Consider the following 24,572-nt stretch of genomic DNA (forward strand, 5'->3'; position numbering starts at 1 on the left):
TAAAATTGATTATTGTAAATATTTCTTCTATCCATGTTTGTGTTTTATCACTGTTTATTAGGTAATAAAACTGGAATATCATGACATTATCTGCTCATACTTTTCATGGTATGAGTGGTCCATTTGTCTAAGGCATTGTCCCCAATACCTTAGGCTTGTCACAGGAGCAGGTTAAACATGGCTACTAATCTGTTTGTCTGAGAAAAGTGCAAATCTTGGGGGACAGTTGTGTTCTCCCCAAGTCTAGTTACTTTACACAAATCACAAGTCATTAGTGAGATGCGTACTAGTTGGATTCTTACCAATGGTGACTACCGCTCAAGAGCTGACGTAACGTAAATGGTGAGTAGTCAGGCAAGTGGTCAGGTTCTGACTCTTGGCTGATTGCGTCTCATCACGTAAAGCAATGATCATTCACTTCAAGACAGTATAACTGTTTGTGCAGACTTGTGTCCCTTAGAGGTCAGGATCTGTGATCATGGTTTCCAATCTCATATTTGTCCCAGTTATGATCGGGGCGGTCTGGTAGTCTAGTGGTTAAAGCGTTCGCTAGTCACACTGAATACCCGGTTTCGATTCCCGACATGGGTTTGATGAGTGAAGCCCATTTCTAGTGTCCCCTGTCGTGATATTGTTAGAATATTGCTAAAAGCAACGTAAGACCATACTCACTCACCCAGTTATGATCATGCTGATCCTTAGTATGTCATCACCATGCTTTTGACATTCATGTGTCTAAGTCACTTTCTTCCCACATTATTCAATGCAGTATGATAATACTGTTCAAATCTGTGTTAAATCCAACTCACCAACTGCCCATCAGTGCCTATCTTCATGATTGGATATCCATGATAAAGTTATGTCAGTTTGTTCTCAGCCTGTTCAGAAATATTCACCATCATGTTTCTGATTGCTTGGCAGTTTCTTACCATTCTTAACAAATGCTTATAGGGAGACAACAATTAATGATTGTTTTTGGAATGCATACAAACATCTTGTTTCTAAAGAAGTATATTTTCAATATTTTCATCTCTATTTGATGTATTACCATTATTACAGTGCCTGTTTCCAGTGATGATAGCAGTTACTGAAACTGCTTATTCTATGGTTCAATAATCAATATAGATATTAGCTTTTGTTGCATCATTGAAAAATAAAAAACAATATTTTTCCTACAGCTTCTAAATGCCACTTTTACATATTGATCTGAGCTTATCACATGCTACTGTTAAAAGTAGTTGTCCATAAGGAAATCTTATTACCTCGGTAGTTTTTCCTGAATTTTACTAGTCCCTGACCAGAGAATTTATGTTGATTTTGAACTCTCCACATGTGCAGTTGCAGAGTTAGAAATTAATGTTGTTCACACTAGTCCTTGTGCAATATCATACACTGGAAATTTAAGTTCATCTATTTGTGTCTGTAAAATTGTGGTCCTAGACATGCTAGAGTAGCGACATTTAGCACTTTTCATTTGACTTAATGGATTGTCTCAATAATTTTAATAACAAAAAGTTACATCATGATATAACTGCTGTGCTCTGAATCCTTTGGTATATTATGGATGGGGATTTTGTTGCTTGAAATCAAATTGTGAGTGAAGCAAGTGAAACATATACCGTATTCGACGTAATAAGCGCCCAGGGCGCTCTCAAACTTAGAAATAGGGGGCTTTTATTAGAATGTTATTTTGGTGGAAAAAACAGAGTTGAAAGTTAAATTTGGTGGTTTATGCTGACAGCCTGAAATGTTTATGTACGACAGATATATTTTTCCAGAATTAAATGCCCATAATTAAGGGTGCATAAAACACACGAGTGCATATTATACATGAATAAATAAGTCTTGTGTACATTGATCACTCGGAAGGGGTGCTGATTGGGATTGTTCAGTAGCCAATATAATTGTCAGTATAAATATGTAACATGCAATGTAAACTTTGATTATATTTACAGATTCAAACAGCCAATTTTTAACTTGTGCAAGTCCTATGGACCCTTATAATTATGACTCTTGATGACTAATGGACAAGTTTCTAATGCTGTCCTGTATCCCAAGTAATACATATGATGAAGCTGTTGTATTGTGTGCACAACAAGATTGATGGTGATTAGGGGTGTAATGATTCATGGAACATTCAGTGCTTCCCACTACTCTGTACAATGGTATAGGTATCGTATTGGTAGGTCATGTGTCCTTACAAATGATACAAGTATTGATAAGAACAAGGGTTTGAACATAACTAGTAAATGCTAATTTCTGCTTGTGATTGGAAGAGGTATGAGGTATTTTTTACTTTAAATTATATTAGAATTCAGTTGACCTACTATTAATTTTCTTCTGACTTCATTATCAAAACACAGTAAAATAACACTATGGGGTATTTATGGAGCTGAGAATCTTGTAGTATGACTGTTGGTTCAAATCCCAGATTTTTACTGATTATGATTCTCAGTTTGTCATCATCTGAGACATGCTCATGTGTTTCACCAATGCCGTCAACATCGACGACCTTTATCTCTCAGTGCTTTCTAATCCCACATCAACCTGATATATTGTGATACAACACTCACTCACTCACTCACTCAAACCCTCCCACTCATCTCACTCACTCACCCACTGAGAAGAACCTGGTAGAGAACAGATGTAAGGCAACCATGCTTGTCATAAGAGGCGACTAACTGGATCAGGATTGGGTGTTCAGTAAGGCTGGGATGGGTAACTCTGATCGGGTGGGGCCGTGGTTATTGTTTATGACAAAAATTATCTAAAACTCTATGGTTACACTATAAGTCACTAATGTTCCTATTTCTTTTTTACAGTGCACCCACTCCTTCTGACTTTTATATGTTTGAATAAAGATAAAACTTCATGCAGTACATTGCAGTGTATGCATGACCAGATCATTTTACATGTGTATCTAAATACATTTTGCCAGGGCTAAGGTCAAACTTTCCAAATTGGACAGTTTGTACCTAGTTTGTAATAGGTTGGTGGGTACCCGGGTGGTAAATTTGGACTCGTCCCAGCCCTAGTGGTCAGGCTTGCTGACTTGGTTGATGCATGTCATCATATCCAAATTACGCAGATCGATGCTCATGATGACTGCATTGTCTGGCCCAGACTTGATTATTTCCAGGCCGCCGTCATATAGCTGGAATATTGCTGAGTGCGGTGTTAAACAACAAACAAACATCAAGCAAGCACTCTGGAATGCTTGAGATCACTTTTCTTCTGTAGTAGTTGCATCTGGGGACCCCTTTTATCTTTAACTTGGCCATTGAACATTTCTGTTTATGACTGGTATTCAGGCAGGTATTTTCTCATCGTCAAATATTCGGCTGTGACATAAGGTGTCTAAAGCCCCAAGTTTTGCTGTGCAGAGTAACACCCATTCATGCTCATTTTTCTGAAGGATTTACCTGGGTGTCTTCAGAGGTTGACATTCAGCCTCAGGTCTACAGCAAATATTAAAAATCCTATTTGAAGTTATTATGATAATAACTAATGCTGTGTGCAAAGGTGATAACAGGACTATTAACAATTGATAAAAGAACAAGAGTAGCTCCTAAATGTAAACCTTAGTTTCACGTTATTACATAACATTAAATGAAATATTGACATGATTAAATAATAAGATTTCTATTATTTCTTTTACAAAATAGTGCTTTTATTTTTATCCCAATGTGACTGCCAATGGCACTAAGTTAATCATTGTAGATAATTCCCTGAAATTTAGCATTATCATATCACTGTTGAACCCAACACTGATACTCATCACGCTCATGATACTCAGATATTGTATCCATACTCCTTTAAACAGGTATGTTCTTTTCATAAACATACAAAACAATTTGTCATGTTATTTTCTCATTTACTGGTACTGAAAAAGCACTGAACAAAATAGTAAAGGTGTTAGTTTTGTCCTCTCCTCTCCTGAAGTGCCGCCCAGGTGACACAGCTGTTTATTCACAGCATGTAGTCTTGCTATCTTACGACAGTGAGCACCAAGGCCAGATGGGCTGTAATCTGTAGGCTGGTAAGTATACTAACCATGTTAATTGTCCAGGAGCTCCTTTCATGGTCACACCTGCATGTACTACCAGCTGGAGTTAATGAAGTATATAACTAGTTGAGAAAACAGCCATTGTGCCCTGCACCTACCAGACATGTCTGGACATAAATTTGTTTGTTGTTTAATACTGTAGCAGCCTGTAAATAAGCAAGTCTGGACCAGACAATCCAGTGACAAAAATTCTGAGCAACGTTTTATGCTGTCATGGCACAATTAAACACTATGAACCAGGCCCTGAGTCTAATCACCTGATCCATTAAGTTGCCCCTTCCAACCAGCATTGGTTGTTGTGGGACCAATTCTTACCCGTATTCTCCATGGGATAGGTTTCTACTTATCATGTTTCCTGAGATTTAGTGCTATAAATGTATTAATGACCGGTTAATTGAGCATGTCCTTGTTTTGATATATAATCATTAAATTGATTCTGGCCATGCCATGTAAACAATGACATAAGCAGAACATTCAGAAGGTATTGGACTGGTATAATTAGAGGTTCTTGGATTTGTGACATTTACATTTCTATGGCGTCAGTTATCTCAGTCCAATCAAGAAAGACCAGACTGCACCTAATGGTTTTGTGACATGACAAGCATGATAAGGTGGCTGATAAACTGAGTATACACCTGATCAATGACTTGCTTCAAGTATGTAGGAGCTAAGAGAGATTGGGAAGATGGTTAGATTACACCGTTGGTCATTGGTTACAATCAATTCCAGTGTTTCGAATTAAGTGATGGATAAACTCTTGTCTGCTGCCATGGAATTCATTTTATACCAAGATTAAATTATTGATTCACGTTAAGGCATGATAAGGTTTGCCAATATTTGCAATTCTTTAGTTATTTCTTGCATTTAGATGGTTAATAAGTTAGCCCAAATTCTTCTCTATTTTAGTTGAAAATGTAAACACAAGGCAGAGGAAATTGCCTTCTGATACAATAGTGTAGACTCAGTAAAAAAACAATTCAATAAATGTGGGCAACAGAAAGACCATGTGCAGTATGCAGACAACTGAAGTCAGTCAAATGTAAGGTTGAACAAGGCTTCATCACCTGCCAAGATTTGATCTGACATTTCAAATGTAAAACCTTTCAGGATTTCTCACTTGAAAGTAATAAACCTCACAAGGTTACTATGAGATAGCATGTTACCTACAATATGGTAGGGTTTATGCAGTTTTTGTCCTGCCAGACTCTTCCTTGGTTTACAGATATTTTTTGTGAAAATAAACTATAAAATTGAAAACCCAAGTGAGTCCGATGATAATGCTCCTCCCAATGATCTTCACATAGTAACACCACCCTAATGGCTAAAGGTACGACAAGCAAGCAGCATATTAATCATATTTTGATTCAGTGCCACTAGTACTTGGAACAAGTACTAGGTGGCTTATGTAGACAGGGGCTTGAGTATTGCCCTCAATAGAACATACCATTGGCAGGGTATATAAGTATTACATACTTGTTGTTTTGATTTTTCAAAATGTTACCTGAAACAGTTGCCACATTGTTTAAACATGTTTAAGCTTATTGTACATATTAATACACTTATTTGGTGGTCGTTGTTCATGCTATCAACCACTGGTTTGCCATGTCTAGACTGCTTTGCCTTAGATGGAATATTGCTACTTGGGTGTATAGTAATGTCAGCTCACTGACTTTACTTTTGTTTTATTTATTGAACTCTGAACTGAAACATGCTGAATAGATTCATGATATATTTTAGATGTGTTGCCCTGTGTAGTTTATGGGACATAAGTGGCCCAGTCGTCTAAGGCAGTGCAATTCGCTGTGTAGCATTGTGTCCCTTGGGCATGCCAGAAACCTATGATCTTGAATTCGATTCCTGGTTGACCCTGCTTCTAGGTTTGTCAGCGTGATCCTTGTGGTCGGGGGTTTCATCAAGTCTAAGATCAGCATCACTTCAGGCTTTCCTCCCACATTAAGATGACATGCCATCCTATAACTGAGATACTGTTCATTATTAAACCCAACTCACTCTCTCACTCTGTAGTTTCGATCAGCTTCTATTGCCCTTATAATTTTGCATATTTGTAACTGGATTAATTTTGGTGAAAAAATATGCAAAGAACACAAACTCCCTCAATAGTGGTACCTCCCTAATGCCATGTTGCTTATCATCTTCCCAAGGCAAGAGGGTTAACTGACTATAAAAGTCCAGTTTCCACCCTTGCCAAACTAGACTGGTATTATGGAGTTACATTTTGGCTGGACTAACGAGTTTATGCATAGTCCAATCAAAATCGCGCAACGAAATCGAAATCTAGTTCATAAACTGCCGTGCAGATTTCGGTCGATTGCAAGATTTGGAAAGCATGTGCACCACCAACTGGTTTTCAACAGATATTTTCCAAATCTTTTCATTTTTTTAATCATTGTGCTCACGTGATTTTATGCACTTCGCTATGTAAGGCCCGTTTTATCACAATATAGATTTTGATTATAGATCAGATCATCTTGGCTGGGCGCCTCCATTTTGTTTGAAGCAAATACAAGTGATACAAGAGTTGGAAACTGATTGGTCGATAGGAGAGGCTTAGAAGGGACATAACTGGTAATAGCCACTGGTGGCGCTACAATCGAGCCCAGGAATCCCAGCCTAGTTCGGCAAGGGTGGAAACTGGACTTTTAAAGTCAGTTTACTCTCTTCCCTTGGGAAGATGGTTGCTTATGGGCAATGAAGCCATTTAGATTATCTACAAATCATAGATATGTGTTGATGTCATTGTATACAGATGGATAACCCAAATGATAATCATCTTGGAAGCACAATTTCAGGATTAATGGGGTCAAGCCTAATGTTTTCACGAAATTGCACGTTGAAATCCATGTTGTTTAGCAACTGGATGTGTAATTCATAGGGCAATGTTGATTGCACTATGCATAGACTTTTTAGTCCAGACAAAATGTAACTCCAGAATTCCAGCCTAGTCTGGCAAGGCTGATAACTGGACTTTTATAGACAGTTAATGCCCTTGCCTTGGGAAAATGGTTATTAGGTGGATATGTTTTATGTATTTTACAATCATGACTATTTATATATAAAAATAATGGCACCTTCCCTCAAAAAGATGTTGCTGGTCACAGTGGTTTGCATCTGAACCTGTACATCTTATCACATGAAAATCTTATGTGCTTCTACTAAAACATCCTGTACACTTTCCTTGAAGTTTCTATAGGCAGCTTTAAACTTAAGAACAATACAAAACTCGTCCGAGTTGTATCTGGTATAAGGGAAACTGCCACAGGGGAGTGTTTGAACAGACAATATTTGTCTGCTGAAAAGGTCCTGCTGCTTCAATGGGAGGCAAATACAACCAAGGGCTTAATAAAAAGTGTTCATGGTTTTCCCAGCTTTATCAGTGAGTGGACACAGGTGAATGTTCACCTGAATAAGACTTCATCATGTTCAACAAAGTAATTTGATGATCAAATATTAATACAGCTGTTTGATCATTGTATCAAGGACATTATACAAATTATTTTTTAATTTACAGTAAATTACACCCAGAAAAACTACCGGTACCTGGAACTTAAGGGCATCTATTGTTTATGACATGATATTTTCTATTAAAAGTCTTTAGTTTTTAGTTTAACATTTGAAATGTGAATATTCATCATTTTGTATGTGTAATTTCTTTTTACTTTGCTGGAAGAACAGAAACTCCCTTGACCTGACCTTGACCTATTGACCTTGTTCATTCCAGGTAAAGAAAAAGGACAAGTGAGCAGAATCAAGAAACTCAAGAGAAGAATATCAGCAAGTTTTGGCAAACTTTGTAAGTCTGAACAAGATATTCATGCATGATGTGGCCTCTTGGTATACGTATTACATGAAATGTGTGGGTGAATATTGTTTTGACAGACAGCAGCATTATCATATCATGATATCAGCAACATGTTTATCATGGCAGCTTGCGATGGAGAAAGGTTTGGGCAGTCTAGTGTTGTATCACATTAGCCATGATCCATGATCAGGGTACGATAAAAGACATGATCATCCAGGTCAGACTCACGAAGTGATGACCTCTCTGTCACCATTTCAGCTGACTTGCAACAAGCATTGGAGTACCGGTACTTTTGACCTACACTGCCCGGAAGTACCACTTATTAACATGATTTACTTGTCAGATAAATAGAAGCACAAATCAAAAGGTCGAACAGGACATTATAATTTTGTTCTTTAGTGACCTGACTTTACTTAACCGTGTACAATTTAACTGAAAGAGGCATGAGAGAGAAATTTTGGGAAACTGAGAAATATTAATATTGTTTCATATTGTAAACAAAAGAAAAGAAAAAAAGAAATCACATGGTGTCCCGATGTGTATATCTGTTAACCATCTGAGTCCTTCCTGAGTGTTTAGGATTGTTAATATGAGCATCACACAATACAGAGCTTACAGATGTGACACAAGGAAGATCCATATTGTATGTGTTCTATTACTCATCACTACTCATTGTATTCTTCACGAACATAAGCATATTTGACCATGGGAATCCAGGTTAGATTTGGTCCCCAACAGCAAATGCTGGTCATATGAGTCAACTTAATGAAACTACCTGTGAAGATCTGGGTTAGAATAGGCCTTCAGCAACCCATGCTTGCCATGAGAGGCGACCATTCTTGTCATAAGAGGCGACGAATAGGATTGGGTGGTCAGGCTTGCTGACTTGGTTGATTCATGTCATTGTATCCCAATTGCGTGGATCAATGCTCATGATATCAATCATTGGATTGTCTGGTCCAGACTTGATTATTTACAGACCTCTGTCATGTAGCTGGAATATTGCAAAACAAAATTAATGAAACAGGTGGCCAGTCTCAATGACTTGCTTTATAGATTATCAATTAACCCGATGGTATAGATCACTGCTCATAATATCAATCAGACTTATCCAGACTCAATTAGTTACAGGTTGGTTTCATAAAGCTAGAATATTGCTGACTGCATTGTTAAACAACTAACAAAATAAAAATAATTATGGGTGTTGGGGAAATATATTTTGAAAGGAAACCGTTAAAGATATTGTTTGTATGGCAAGCCAGCTCCTGGAAAACATATGCAACAGGGTGTTGTGATGTTGTAACCTCCTCACAGCGAACATGGCTGAAGTAATAATGATGTGAAGAACTGATTCTGTTTGGTTACCACTGCCACTATGGGATATGAAATATCTTAGCTCGGGAATAATTCCAAGGAGGCATGAAGGAGCTAGCAGTAAAGGAACAGTTAATATTTATTTTGATGGTTTTACCAGAGGATGTAACATTTTATTGCCTTTGATAATATTTTTCATGTTAATATGACCCCTTCTTTATGACTTTATATGAGGGACCACAAATGGCTAGAAATTTAGTTTAAGTTGATTACGTGAATGCAATAATTAGTGATAGTGCATGATTTGTTATAATAATGTTTCTTTTCTTTGCCGTCAAGACTAATCAGATTTTCTAAACCACTGAGCATTGCTTGTAAACAGTGAACTTTTGTGGTCAAATAGGTTTGGTGGCTTGGCATTTTTCACCATTTAACTGTCATTAGCTCCGATTCAAATAAACACCCCCATTCATGCACACAAACACCAGATAATGGTGTTTGATCGATCAGATTTAACCTTAAAAACTGACATTTCACCAAGCTCTTCACTGAGTCATCATCCTAGTATGTGTGTAGCTGTTGACAGATTGAATTTGGCATTAGCTGTGCAGATGATTGGCTAGCTGGGGCTTATCATGTAGATAGTGGCTCAGCTGCAGGTATCATTAAACAATCCACCATATGCCTGGTAGCAGTTTCAGTGTTATGAGGTTATGTGATTGTCAGAAGTCCAGCAAGGCTAATTTCCTATTTTTTTTATTGTAGGTTTGTAGCTGAGACTTCTTTAGAAGCTTATTAGATCTTTGCTGCGTTTGCAATTTCCTCAAGTTGACACATGTAACTAGATGGCAACTCTGTAGCAGATATTAGTTGCAACTCTGTAGCAGATATTTAGATGGCAACTATGAAGCATGCAACTAGATGGCAACTCTGTAGCAGATATTAGATGCAACTCTGTTGCAGATATTTAGATGGCAACTATGAACATGCAACTAGATGGCAACTCCGTAGAAGATAGTAGATGGCAACTCTGTAGCAGATATTTAGATGGCAACTCTGTAGCAGATATTTAGATAGCAACTATGAAGCATGCAACTAGATGGCAACTCTTTAGTAGAGATTCAGATGGCAACTCTTTAGCAGATATTTAGATCGCAACTCTGTAGCAGATATTTAGATCGCAACTCTGTAGCAGATATTTAGATGACAACTCTGGCAGGTATTTAGATGGCAGCTCTGTAGCAGATATTTAGATCGCAACTCTGTCGCAGATATTTAGATGACAACTCTGTAGCAGATATTTAGATGGCAACTCTGTAGCAGATAACTAGATGGTAACTCTGTGTCAGGTATTTAGATGGTAACTCTGTAGCAGATAACTAGATGGCAACCCTGTAGCGGATAACTAGATGGCAATTTGTAGCAGATAACTTTTGCAGACTACTGGAAATATAGATTAAAATCTCTCCCTCATAAAGGCTTTTAGATTCAGTGCAGATTCTAAAGTGAGGTGGGAAATAGAAATAAATTCCTTTTTGGCCTGTAATAGTTAGTTTTCCAAAGTCTCTTTTGAGCAATCAATGAAAAAACTACATGTAGTTAACCAATGTATTGCTACCTTTGGTTGACAGCAACAAGGAGACAAAGACAATTTACATGAATGAAAAAAAGTCCAAACTTAGATTCTGAAATATTGCTTATATCCAAAGAAGAAATTGTGAAACAAGCTATAACAATGATGTAAATTAGATGATCTTGATGATGGAATCTGAAACCAACTATGGTATGTTATTGAAATATTATTGAATAAATGAGACATTTAGTCAGTAGCAAATTTAGCTTTGTGCTAATAATGAACAAAAATGATATGTTGTTATCATTGCACCAATTTAACCATGAATCCTATGGTATGTGTATTATGAGGCAACCCCCTTTTCCACACGTGTCAGAAGTTATGCAAATGAGAGGTTACACTAAGTGCATCACCTGGTGACAGTGAATTGTCACAACACAATATGATCTGTATCATGTTCGTGTTGCTGTGTTGTATTTTCACAACATTTCTATGTGTAAATGTTATTTTTTCATAGATGTTAGGATCGCTATGGCCACCAGCCAAATTAGTAAGACTGTTTTTGTGGTTATATGCAGCTAATCATTCCATTTTTTTTAATAATCATGGGAGAACCAAAACTATTTATTAAATATCTCCAACAGTAGTTTAACGAGAAATATGCTGATGCTGTTGAAGTTTGAATTATGATGGTGTGACATTTTGTCTGTTGTCTGCCTGTGTATCCACTTTCAGCTACTTGTACAAACTGGCAGAAGGGAAACTATACGAGATATGTCTGGCATGAAAGGGCTCAGAATTGTTCATGGCTTTAAACATGTTCAAGTTAACTTTTGTTTTTGGAAGTTGCTTTAAAAACTGGTAAAACTCAAACTTTGAACATGAATAAGTGACATGCCCTGCTGGCTATATCCGTGATGGCACAAACACCACACACTCCTAAATAGACTGCCTTGAACTTCTCTAAAACTTAGGCCAACTTCTTGTAAGCACTTTAATCACTGTGATCACAATGCCACATTTTTAAAATAATCAGTGATAATTAAGTGAAAAACTCTTCTTTTTGGGGGGTAACTAGATTAAATTAGTTTTTAGCCTAATGGCCAGGTATTGCAGTTAAAGGTTCAATTGTTGAAAAAAAAGAGACATTAAAGTAGGACTATTGATTTATTTTTTTCAGCACTCCTTCAAATGAATAAAACATGTTACTCGTAGGTAAACTATTGAAAGGATACTTTAAGCATGGGACAGACAGCTTCAGTTGAATGAGCGATTTCCTAATGATAACCCTATGAGAAGTCTTGTCAAAGAAGGAATACTGTGTGTGTTTGCATGATCATTCCTGGGCCAACATAACCATTAACTTATTAACTGCTGGTTCGGTGGCAATTTCATGCATATCAGTACATGTTTGGGTGCCTCAATTGCAGGGTCCCATCAGCTACTGGTACTAAGGCTGATCTCATAGAGAAAGTTAAACCCGATGACCCTAATCCAACGTTAATGCAAGGCAGTGTCTGTCAGGTACAGGTGTACCACACTATGAATAATTCCTTCAGTCATCAAAGTAGTTCATCCAATTTGTGATGCAATGTAGCTGTAGCCAGTCAGTCATCACACAAGCAACAGAGCCTTGCATCAGCTGCAGTTGCAGATATTTCTCAGGGGAATACCTGATAAGGCGAATTGTCAATGATTTATATAAGATATTAATTATTATGCATTTTTAGGTAAGTATGTATTAAATGGATAACTCTTTTTGTTGTAAGAGCATATGTCATATACATGTACATATCTCCAATGCATAACCCGAATGTTGAAATTAGGGCTCCAAGATTCAAGTACCTTAGGAGACCTCCTCAAGGATCCCAACCCCTAGAGGCACGGGTTGACCTGTCATCTAAGACCCCGAAATTCTCTGTCCATACCTGAAACCTGTGATCATGGCTTGAATCTATGGGGATGGGTTTCTCCAAAAAGGCAAACTTCTAAGACCTGCATTGGTTTGGACTTTCCTCCCTGATAATACCCTGATATTCCAAGCCTATGTTCACTATGTTAAAAGCAACATTTTAAACCAGACTTGCTCACTTTCTTAATGTCAGAACCTTACCTGTCCTTGTTTCACTGCAATAGAGGTTAAAATCACAAAATGACTTTCTGATTTTTCTGCGAACTTACATAGGTTTTTATGTATATTTTCAATGTTACAATCTCTTGACATATTTTACTATTTCCTGATAGACAGTATCTTCTCTAATATGAAATATGGCTTAATCAGGTAAAATAAACTGTTTCGCTTCAGTAGTACCACATCTTATTTTAAACTCCCCTTAGTCAGCAATATTTCAGAGAGGACTAAAAACTTGATATCCAGTGGCTTGTCTGTTACTGATTTTGTTTTGTGACACACCATAACCATGCTTGACTTACATACAGTGTTCTTCGACTTGCTAACAAACCCATTGTTAGTCCAGACAAAAGTTAAGTCATGTGATTGGTGCTCATTATGCCCCCTGTTCAAAACAGGGGGGAAGTGGCGATCAGCATGTCTGTCCATCTGTCTATCCGTCTAACCCCCTAAACCGTTTGAACATTTCTGAACATTTCTTGTTGAAACTTGCTATGTAGATCAGTCCAGTAGTCAACTGGTGCCCTTTGATGAGTGCGGATTTTTTTTTTTAACGTTTTCATGGCGATAAGTAGGATTTTCCTGAAAATGAGGAAGGTGCTCGTTTCAGGAGCAGAACTACATACCGTTGAATATTTTATGATGAAGCTTGCTATACATCTGATACATATCAGTCTAGTGGTGAACTGGTGCCTTTTTATGATTTTGGATATTGAAAAATCCAGAACAGCATTATTATTTTTTCTTCAATGAACTGAAGGTATGCAATGGCAATGAAGCAAAAAGTGGGGTATAAGTACCCAAACTCCATTTCCGAATTGCGCCAGATCGAGGGGCTTGTCATCTCCTGATAACTCTTGTTGTATTTACAATGAGCCCTAATCATGAATTTGTCAATTATGACAGTAATGCTGCCATCCCGCAGAAACGTAGCGTAGATCTATCCACAGTTCATCGGTGCTCAGCTTATCCACACACATACACTTTACAATCACTTACTGATTGTTAATTTACCATATACAATATATATTTGTTAATGAATAAATTAATCATGTTTCATTCATGTTATTAGCATGTTACGAATTAATTCATTTTGTGTCCACAATGTCTATGCAATCACATGACATTTAGTTGAGAGGAAAAGGTTAGAATTATCCTAGTTTTGTAAGAAGAATATCAGAAAAGAGATATATTTAGGGCTTTGTGGCTAAACTACTACTTAATGAAGTGATTGTACATGGAACGTGAAATATGTATGGAAAAGAATAGACAAGAAAGTTCCATTTCATCATGAATAACACAAACACATGATAAATATCACCTAAATAGCTTCATATGATCATGTTTATCACCTCATCTTAGAGGTATTTGTTTTGCTGCCAGGTGGCTGACATACACACCAACTAGTTTCAAGGTCTTAACACTAGCCTGCTACAGGTTAGAACAAATTTCAAAAATTTCCCATTGTTTTAACATTACAAGGGCATTTTATCACTACCCAGATTTGTAAAACTCTTGAGTTAAGTAGGTGTGCAAGAATAAGTACATAGTACTTTATGAATATGTTAATGCCTACATGAGCATGAGGAATCATGCGTTACTGTTAGCAGTTTCAGTCTCACACAAATGTGTGGGTTGTGCCTTATAGTCTTACTTTGAGATTGCATATCCGTCTTAGGCTAACTGTATTTGCTGTATTAAGCTCCATACACCAATATTTACCCCCTGACCAATGTCTATACCAGTCTGAGTAATTTTCATATGCACTCATACTAGGTGAAAAGTGCATCTAGTATCAGAACAATTCGAAGAGTTTTATTCGTTGTACAGTTGTGGTTGGCATGGTTGGAGGGTAATTTGTGTCAATCATTGCACTAAAAAAACATCTAAGGAATAACATGGGGCATTGTTTGCAGAATCACAGTGTACAAGAGCATAGGTAACATGTATCTGTGTGATTGCTATTTCTGGGTCATTTAAAGAAATCTCACACAAGCATATTGATGACAATATTTCTAAAATGATGCTGCATCTTGGTAACCTGTAATATAGTTAAAGCTATCTGTCTAATATCCTAATATTGCCAAAGATTTGGTTTCATCAGTGCTTGAACTAAGCAATGCTAAGTGCATTGTCTCCCGCTTGATCTCTCTGTGTATGTATTAATAAGCATGAAAAGTGTCCTCCTTTATCAATCTTCTAAGCTCCTCTGGCACTTGTTGTGGTACATACTGCATTTCTTTTTAACATGTTTAGTGACAGCATTTGCAGCTCCCTGGGTGCTAATTTCCTAATTGTAAAACAAATTTTCATTTTTGAGAAATATTAATATCAATAAAAACAACACTTGTTCAGCAAAATCTTTATGAGTTGTTCATGACAGATGTAGTGAAGTACCGCTAAATCAAGCTAGCCGACGTTGGAATTCTACCAAGACATTTATCTGGTATATTGAAAATATTTTTCACAGACTGCGAAAGTTGGAATTAACAGCTGATGCATACATGGTATGGATTCTTTTTTTAATTTAACATGTTTAACTATAAATTTTATTATTTCAGGACATTCTCAAACTATCGTGTACAGTTTCTCAAGTTTATGATTTATTCATAGCAAGGGAGAGGCAAAAGTGTGATCATTAACTGCCAATCAAATAAACATAAGTATTCAAACATACAAGCCTTTGATTTCATACCAGAGCTTGTTATACACATGGTCTATTGTGATGGTTGTACTCACCTCCCATCTTACACTAACATAATCAATCTAGCAAGTGCACGCCCTACGCACATCTTGACTTAATATTTCATGGTCAGTCAGACCTTTTCCACATATGAGAGAGAGGTAGGCCTGACAATTCATGTTGTAAGTAAAGTTTTATCCAATATTATATCCATGGATATAAACTTGTGGTTTTGCTGTGGTTGAAAGATGCAGAGGTTTAGGGTGTGTGTTGACTGTAGCACTGTTAGAAGTCAGGGGAGGGAGTGGTCCTTGGGACCTTGAGGTGTTTTGCAAATGGATTTGAATCGAGGGACCCCTGTATTGTTCATTTTTATTTTTTAGGGTTATCAAAGCTTTTTGCGCTGGCGGTAACTTGTACTGAGGTTCTTAGCAATGTTTCTGCAAATCCCATCACATATATGGCAGTTAATTGTCGTTAATGCGGAATTAACTCTTACAACCTTATCAATACCTGCCATGTGTCAAAGTTGTGCGTAACATGTTTATTGTCAAGGTCACAGCTTAGGCCATTCACTGTTTTGAAGTCCTTCTGCAAATCGGCATGTGTTTTTCAACACGGAAACTGTATGATTGATATTGTTTTCTGAACTTCATAGGTAGTCCCAGATGGGATCACATCAGTAAATAGATAGAATATTAGTCTGTCCAGCCGTGCTGGATGTCACCACTGGCTGCTGATGATAGTGGAAAGATATGTGATCAATGGTAAAGAAGGTTTTTTTGTATCATTTGTTATTAGACATTTATTGGGTGTTGTTTTATGTCGTTTTTAGCAATATTACCGCAACATCTTGGTTGGGGGCTGGGAGACCAGAAGTATTATTCACACATTGTGCCCATGTAGGGAATCAAACCCAGGCCTTCAATGTGATGAGCAAATACTTTATTCCAAATATCTGAAGATTGTGAGATGGGAGGCATTATATATTTTTTTACATTTTTCTTGTATGTAAACAAACAGATAAAGGCATCCATGTACCAGCTCTGTTAACTGGTGTGATTCACAATCAAACAAAAGCATGAAGGTTTGATAGGACTATGGTGTATTTCATCAATTGAAAAGAGAAACAGACATACAGATTTTCTTTGTCTGTAGGTATTTAGGGACAATAAAATGATGTGATGAAAATCTACTAATATATTTATGAAGGCCTAGTCCAGAGGAAAAGCTTTATGTCATGTGGGAACAAGTGAAGTTGGTGTTGGAGGATAGCATCGAATAGCTTACTACTGTTGAAATTAATGTATGTGAAACCTGTGTGAAAGTTGATTCAATTTACCTGCTTGGAATGCTCTATACAGTGTCATTGCTGTCATGCATACAGTGGACTGCCTTCACATCATGGGGGAAAACAGTCTAGTGACATATGTAACAGTGTTTGATTTGAATGGGGTCCTAGAGTCTTTGAAGTTCGCTCCTACAGTGTTTGAATCTAGGGACCATTTCTGTCTCTAACATTGAACATAAGGGTTATGACAACATGGACAAAGACCTCTTGACTTTCATGCTTAATTTTGAACATTGGAGGATTGCTCTTTGCTATGCTATCAGCATGGTCACTTGTCCTTCCCCCACTTGTATTAACAAAGTGACAAAGTAACCATGTTCATGATTTGTGGATACATTAGCATGATCCTTGTGCTTCAAATAGACTAATGATAGTCATAGCAATATGATATGATAACTTCTGTTCTGCAAGTTGTTGTTTTTGTTTGTTTGTTGTTTGACGCCACACTCAACAATATTCCAACTATATGACGGTGGTCTGTAAATAATTGAGTCTGGACCAGACAATCCAGTGACTGAAATCATGAGCATCAATCTACACATTTGGGAGGTACAATGACATGTTTACTGACTTACGATTCCATGTTGACAGCACAAAGCTGTAGCTGATCCCAGTGGCCTGCGAGGGGTATTTTAAAACTACAGCATCTTCGGAACACAAAAATACAATTCATGCCCTTCAATTCATATTTATTACAGAGATACATGACATCACACATATCAATTTTCACTGAAGTAAGTTGATGCCAAATGTCATTATGATGTCATCATGGTCATAGCACAATCTCCTGGTGGGCCTCATATTTTAAACCTTAATTGCTTTGTGGAACAGGATATAGTGAATTATTGGCCATAAGACAGTTGTCAGCGTCCAGTATTGTGAGAATGTTGTTTATCTAGCCCCACACTGCCTGTACACAAATGAAGGAACACAAGTCTGTCCCCATCTTCATCTGGATGCGTGGCATTGTGTTCTCACAGGACACAATATTAATTACTGTATTCGACGTAATAAGCGCCCAGGGCGCTCTCAAAATTAGAGATAGGGGCTCTTTTTAGAATGGTATTTTGGTGGAAAAAAACAGAGTTGAAAGACAAATTTCGTGGTTTATGCTGACAGCCTGAAATGTTTATATACGACAGATATATTTTTCCAGAATTTATTGCCCACAATTAAGGGTGCATATAACACACGAGTGCGTATTATACACGAATAAATAAGTCTTGTGTACATTGATCAATCAGAAGGGGTGCTAATTGGGATTGTTCACAAGCCAATATATTAATAAATATCGCCGTGGGCGCTTATTAGAGCGGGGCGCTTAGTACGTCGAATACGGTATGTTCAGTTGGTAAGCAGGATTCAGACATAATGGCAACCTTGATCGATGACTGTTGCAGATAATGACACACAAGAAGGAAGTTCTTGTGCCAATAATGCAACCTCTGAGTGTGTGTGTGTCTGCCTGTCTGTCTGTCTGTTCCCCCCCCCCCCCCCTGGTCCTTGTGATGTCAACCACTGGATTCCATGTGGCGACCTGTTTATTTACAGGTCACCATGACATTGATGGAACATTGTCCATGGCATAAAACAGCAATCACTGAATTACTAGAATACCTACTATGGTGATAATACTGACAAAGTTTAATAAGAAGTTCCTCTATGTACCTTTTATGAAGAGTTCTACCAGCTGATTTATCACTGTCAGCAGCTGTTCGGTTAGGTTCATTCATCGGTGGTTATGGTGTGATGTGTTGCCTAGTTTAAGCGGTTGCAGTTGTGCTTGTTGACAAGACAGGTATCACCGCTGATGGCTGCACAGTGACTCATCCACATCAAGTCTACTTTGGAACATCAATGCTGCAATTGATAGAATTTACTGTCAATTATGATGTCAGTTTTATACGCAGCATACTCGATAATATCATGCAATCAAAAGAATTATTGAAATGTTTGCATTAAGCGGAGTGTTTTCATTTGCCTGATTAAAAGACAACACTGCAATGTTTTGATACTAATAACTTCTTTTGTTAGCTGCTACCTGTATATGGTGAGCACTGTCGTTATGATATGCCTGTTTACAGATGCCATTGCTATGCTCAAAGTTGCCAGTGAATCAGTCACATATGCGAGGGAAAATTGAGGAAGGCAATACAAAGTTTAGAAGCAGCACAGACACAATGATGTTTTTTTCTCTTTTTCCAAAGCAAATACAATGACTCTAGTACACAACACTAAGATTAGCTTGTCAACAAATCCATACTGAAGTATGCAAGTTAGTCCTGTTATTACACCACCTGGTTATAAAAAGAGTTTGTTTGTTCTATGTCTGGCTTCATGTTTAAAATCTAGTTTATTGATTCTATTCAAAATTTTATTCCATATTATTAACATTAATTTCCTCAAAATTGTGCGTGAACTGATTGGCCCCCAAATATGTATGTTTTGGAAGCCGATTTCGAGATGTGTGATTTCAGCACTTTCACTAGGACATTTAAATTCTTTCTACCAATGTTATGATTCCCCCCCCCCCCCCCCTTCAGAAATTGCCTTAATATATATAGGACAACTGATGTTTGATTTTACAGAAGCAGAGGCAGTGCCAGGGCCTTGACTCTCAGTTTATGTATTAAAAAGGTCTTGTACAACAATTTACATGTGACTGATATTTCTGATAATGTCTTATGAAAAAATCCTTGTGTTTCAGCTCTAACCAAGGAAGATACAATACATGAAAGCGACCAGGAGGTATGTACCGGTAACTGTTGATGTCAATCACTCTCCCGTAATTATCATAATTTGCGCACTTGCTTTCACCATGTTCACTTGAAAACATCCGGTTGATGAGAGGGCTTGGTCACTGTATGACTTCCCAGGTCAGACTAAACTTTAAACATAGAAATAATTAGGGTCAGGAGGTTATAATATTATGTTTGTCCTTATTTTTCTACACTGTCCATATCTTGGTGCAATGGTAGACCAGATGTTAGCCTCAGTGTGTGGTACATTTTATTTTGAGCCAGTAGTGATAAATGATGGAAAGTCTTCAATATTTTTATCTTGGAAAGTGTCTGTATATCTAGGAATGTGATGTATTTGAGATTCTGATATTACAACATTTATTATGTTAAAGATGATGCACATGTAACTCGACATTCGTTACAAATAATGTACGAGCCAGCAAAGATGGCAAGTAACGTTTCTACGAATGTCCATTACGCATGGACTATATGACTTAAAATACAGCATCAAAGTAACAAAATAGTGAGTAATCAGATTAATAATACAGCCTGAGAGTTAAAATAATGCATTAAATAATAAAAATAAATACACCACAAATATTTCTGCACAGAAATTTCATTTAGTACATACAAAATACATGAAAATCTTTAAATTTATGCTTCGATATCTGTGCTGCATTTTAACTAGCCTGTTTATTCATACCGCATGCACAGTTTGTGCGATTTGGTCATTGTGAATTTGTAATGCACATGCTTCAAATTTATGCATTGGCTTCAAATTTGCTTTGCAGAAAGCATGTCATTTAACTGTCAATTTGTTACAATTTGTTACAGATAATCTACAGCTGAAACAATTGAGTTACTCATAGCTGTAGTGTAGGAGAAAATGAAAGTTTTCAACTTTTTCATACAGTTATTATCCTCTGCCAGTGAAAGACTTATATAGTTTATTGTGTCTTGACAAAAAATGTCAAATTAGGTTTAGTACATAGTTGGTTATTTCCTCATTTCAAAGGTGAATGGTGGAAGGTCAAAGGTCAGTTGATGCCCACTAGTGAGATCTCAGAAGGAAGACTTGAGAAGTCTGTTTAGTGAATTCACTTCCTGCATACATGTACCTTAGACAGTCAGTACACACACATCCAGTATTACAGACACACACATCCAGTATTACAGACACACACATAATGTGTCATTGCCAGTATTACAAACACACACATCCAGTATTACAGACACACACATTGCCAGTATTACAAACACACACATTGCCAGTATTACAGACACACGCACATTGACAGTATTACAGACACACACACATTGACAGTATTACAGACACACACATTGACAGTATTACAGACACACACACATTGACAGTATTATAGACACACACACATTGACAGTATTACAGACACACACATTGACAGTATTATAGACACACATCCAGTATACAGCTGCACACATTGCCAGTATTACAGATATACACACACATTGCCAGTATTACAGACAGAAACACATTGCCAGTATTACAGACAGACACATTGACAGTATTACAGATACACACACATTGCCAGTATTACAAACACAGATGACATTAGTATTAAAGACACACAAATCCAGTATTACAGATACACACACATTGCCAGTATTACAGATACACACACATTGCCAGTAGTACAGACACACACACACACACACATTGACAGTATTATAGACACAGATCCAGTATACAGCTGCACACATTGCCAGTATTACAAACACAGATGACATTAGTATTAAAGACACACAAATCCAGTATTACAGATACACACACATTGCCAGTATTACAGATACACACACATTGCTAGTAGTACAGACACACACACACACACACATTGACAGTATTATAGACACAGATCCAGTATACAGCTGCACACATTGCCAGTATTACAGATATACACACACATTGCCAGTAGTACACACACACACACACACACACACACACACACACACACACACACACACACACATTGCCAGTATTATAGACACAGATCCAGTATATAGCTGCACACATTGCCAGTATTACAGATATACACACTAGGGCTGTGTATTGCCCCAAATTTCGTATTGCGATATATTGCCATACATTCCTCTGTATTGCAATACGTACTGCAATATATTGTGGAAGAAAACTTATTGAGTTCTGTCCACTGTTTAAGATTCTTTTACCTCCACATTGAATCACAGTACAATCATACAAAGTTTAGCTTTATTCAAAGTAAAAAAAAAGGGAAAAACCAGAACCATCAGACAAAACAGACAATTGTATATTGTGTCTGACTGGCTTTGCTATTCGACTCAAGAATAGCTGTTTAAGGCACCATAATGGTAAAGTCCAACATGCAGTAAATATTAGTGGTATCAATTCTCCAGACTCAGTGACATCATGGGTGAGTTTAGCTCATCATGCTCATAGGTTCAGGAAGAAATGTTAGAGGTATATATGTATAATATGGGTCCAGTGTTTGTGGTAACGTAAGTTTGTAATTCTTTATCAAAGAGCTGTTTGTGCAGTTTCATCACAATGACATCGCAGGTAAAAAGATGGACAATATTAGTTGTTTTAACTCTTTCAACACCAGTCAACCAGAAGCGTTTACTGCTGTGACACCCAGTTACCAGAGATTCCTGTGTGATAGATGAAACCAACATTTATCAAAGAAAATATCTGCTTGTAAAACATCTTTGCTTCTCTATATTATACACCATTTGAAAGGTCTGATCCTATTGTTTATAAATATGAAAGTTATGTTTATCACATTATTTAAATAATGCATTTACAACTTAATTATGTTCGTTGTAAATAAAAAGATGTAAACTAACACAGTCACAACGTCCAGATTAAGGACCAAGGAAGCGAAAATTTGACGATTTTCCACAAATATACGATTTCATAAAATGCACTTACCTATTTCCTTTTTATTTTTATTGTTTACGTTATTGAAAAAGCTTTTTAAAAAGAATTATCAATAATATCTGTCATCACCTATTTCCCGATAACAGCGCCTGTCCGCTCAGTAACATGAAGAAATACCACTGTTTTCGAGGCCTCGTATTCATGAATAACACGTTCGTCGAAGACTGGCATATGACACATCACTAGAAAGCTTATTCTTTCATCTTCACGCTCGTAACATTGCCTGCAGTTTTTCTTTGTTATAACAATCGATTTTATTGGATAAAAATTGGTTTCTAATGACGCTTTCGCACCAAAATCTGCTACAAGGTTTGTGATTGGTCAAATTTGAGCACGTGATCTAAGGCAGTCAATCAAATTACAGTTGTGTTATGAATTTTAGATTTTGACGAAATCTTTTTGTTTATCCTGCCATTCTGAACATCTTAAGCAGGCAATCGCGATTTATATTAAAAATATGGTGCTTTGTTGATGTATCATGCTAGGTTACGAGCTGTGACAAAGGTTTTTCATGCATAATTTTGGCATTAAACATAGTGTCCGAGCCGAGAATTTAGGCGACGAATGCCGATATGTCATTTGATTTACATTACAAGCGATCGCACGAGAAGATGGAAAAAATAACTTGGCAGTAAGTTTGACAACTTTTAGATATATTTTTGTTGATTGTATCTATTACTTTGTATACTATATTCAAAGCTTTGCTTGAAACGTCTTTTATTTTGCTCTTTGACATGTTCGATGTGGACCCGTTTTCGAAGTGCGTGTCTGAGATTTTTATTTTAAATAACATTACGGGAAATAGTGAATTTTTTCTTAATCTATTGATAAAATATGATCAATTGAAATTGAATACGTATTTCAGACATTGTGAAATGTGATAGATTTAGTAAATGAAAGATATGACTGGTAGTTTTAAAAAATTATATACTATTTTGACGTGACTACGGCTTGGCCGGTCTACCGGCCTACGGTGCCTGGGAATGCTTCTTGGCCGGTATTACGGGCCTACGGTGTTGAATGAGTAATAATAATTAGGCATAAGCAAGTTAAATTTGAAAACACAAAATCATTGTCAATATACCGGTACATCACAAACGTATCGCGATACGTAATTGTTTCATTTTCATATTGCGGTATACCGGTATACCGGTAATACCGTGCAGCCCTAATACACACACATTGCCAGTATTGTCATAGCGACTGATTTACAACACCCATTGTCTGAAGAACATTTAATTGCAAAGGCTCATTACCCTGGAGCCATGACATCTATATGCCTTGAAACACTTCACTTATAAGATGCTAATCCTAATTGTTAATCCCCATTTTTGTGTACATCGACCGTCTGCTATCCTGCTGATGAATTACTGTTAACATTTATATTTATTACTTACAAAATGTCAGGTGACCTTGGCTATATAAGCCTTGGTCCAGAGAGATTGAGAAAAAGAAGAAAGAAAGGTCTTACCCTTAGCCTAGCTAGGGTTAGGCTGGGTGCTCCGGGGCACCTAGACAACAACCACTACCACTATGTGCTGACCTGGTACATAGGTGTTTCTGTGTGTTTATATCTACATGTAAAAAGTAAAACTGCATATACCGCAAGCCATCGTCCCCAAGTTGTCACTTCCTACAGGAACCATACGTTGCCCCTTGCGTATAGGAGTATTCAAAATTATTCATTAATCAACGTCTAGACCACGCGCATTGTTAGTAATAAAGACGACGGCGTCCACTAATGCCTACATCCACTAATGCCTACACTGTAGGCCCAACAGTCTACAATAAACAAAGTCATGCACCAGTGATTTTCAGCGACACCTGTTTTCAAGGCTACCTAACCTCTAACTCGACAAGTCCACTTTAGTGGAATAATGCCTATTGGCGTCAAAAGACAGAAAACGGTATGAAGTCACTTTTTATTTCCCATTGCCATA

General features: G+C 37.1%; 1 protein-coding gene across 1 annotated transcript in view; it reads left to right on the forward strand.

The window, feature by feature from the left end:
* Positions 1 to 24,572, forward strand: part of LOC139465634 (cyclin-dependent kinase 14-like) — a 46,688-nt gene that overhangs the window by 2,385 nt on the left and 19,731 nt on the right. Inside the window, exons 2-3 of the mRNA XM_071247338.1 lie at positions 7,806 to 7,877; positions 19,646 to 19,686. Of these exons, the coding sequence (XP_071103439.1) occupies positions 7,806 to 7,877; positions 19,646 to 19,686 (113 nt within the window). The remainder of the gene's footprint in view (positions 1 to 7,805; positions 7,878 to 19,645; positions 19,687 to 24,572) is intronic.

Source organism: Haliotis cracherodii, unplaced genomic scaffold (assembly GCF_022045235.1).
Source record: "Haliotis cracherodii isolate W230 unplaced genomic scaffold, xgHalCrac1.p SCAF_18, whole genome shotgun sequence".
NCBI lineage: Eukaryota > Metazoa > Mollusca > Gastropoda > Lepetellida > Haliotidae > Haliotis > Haliotis cracherodii.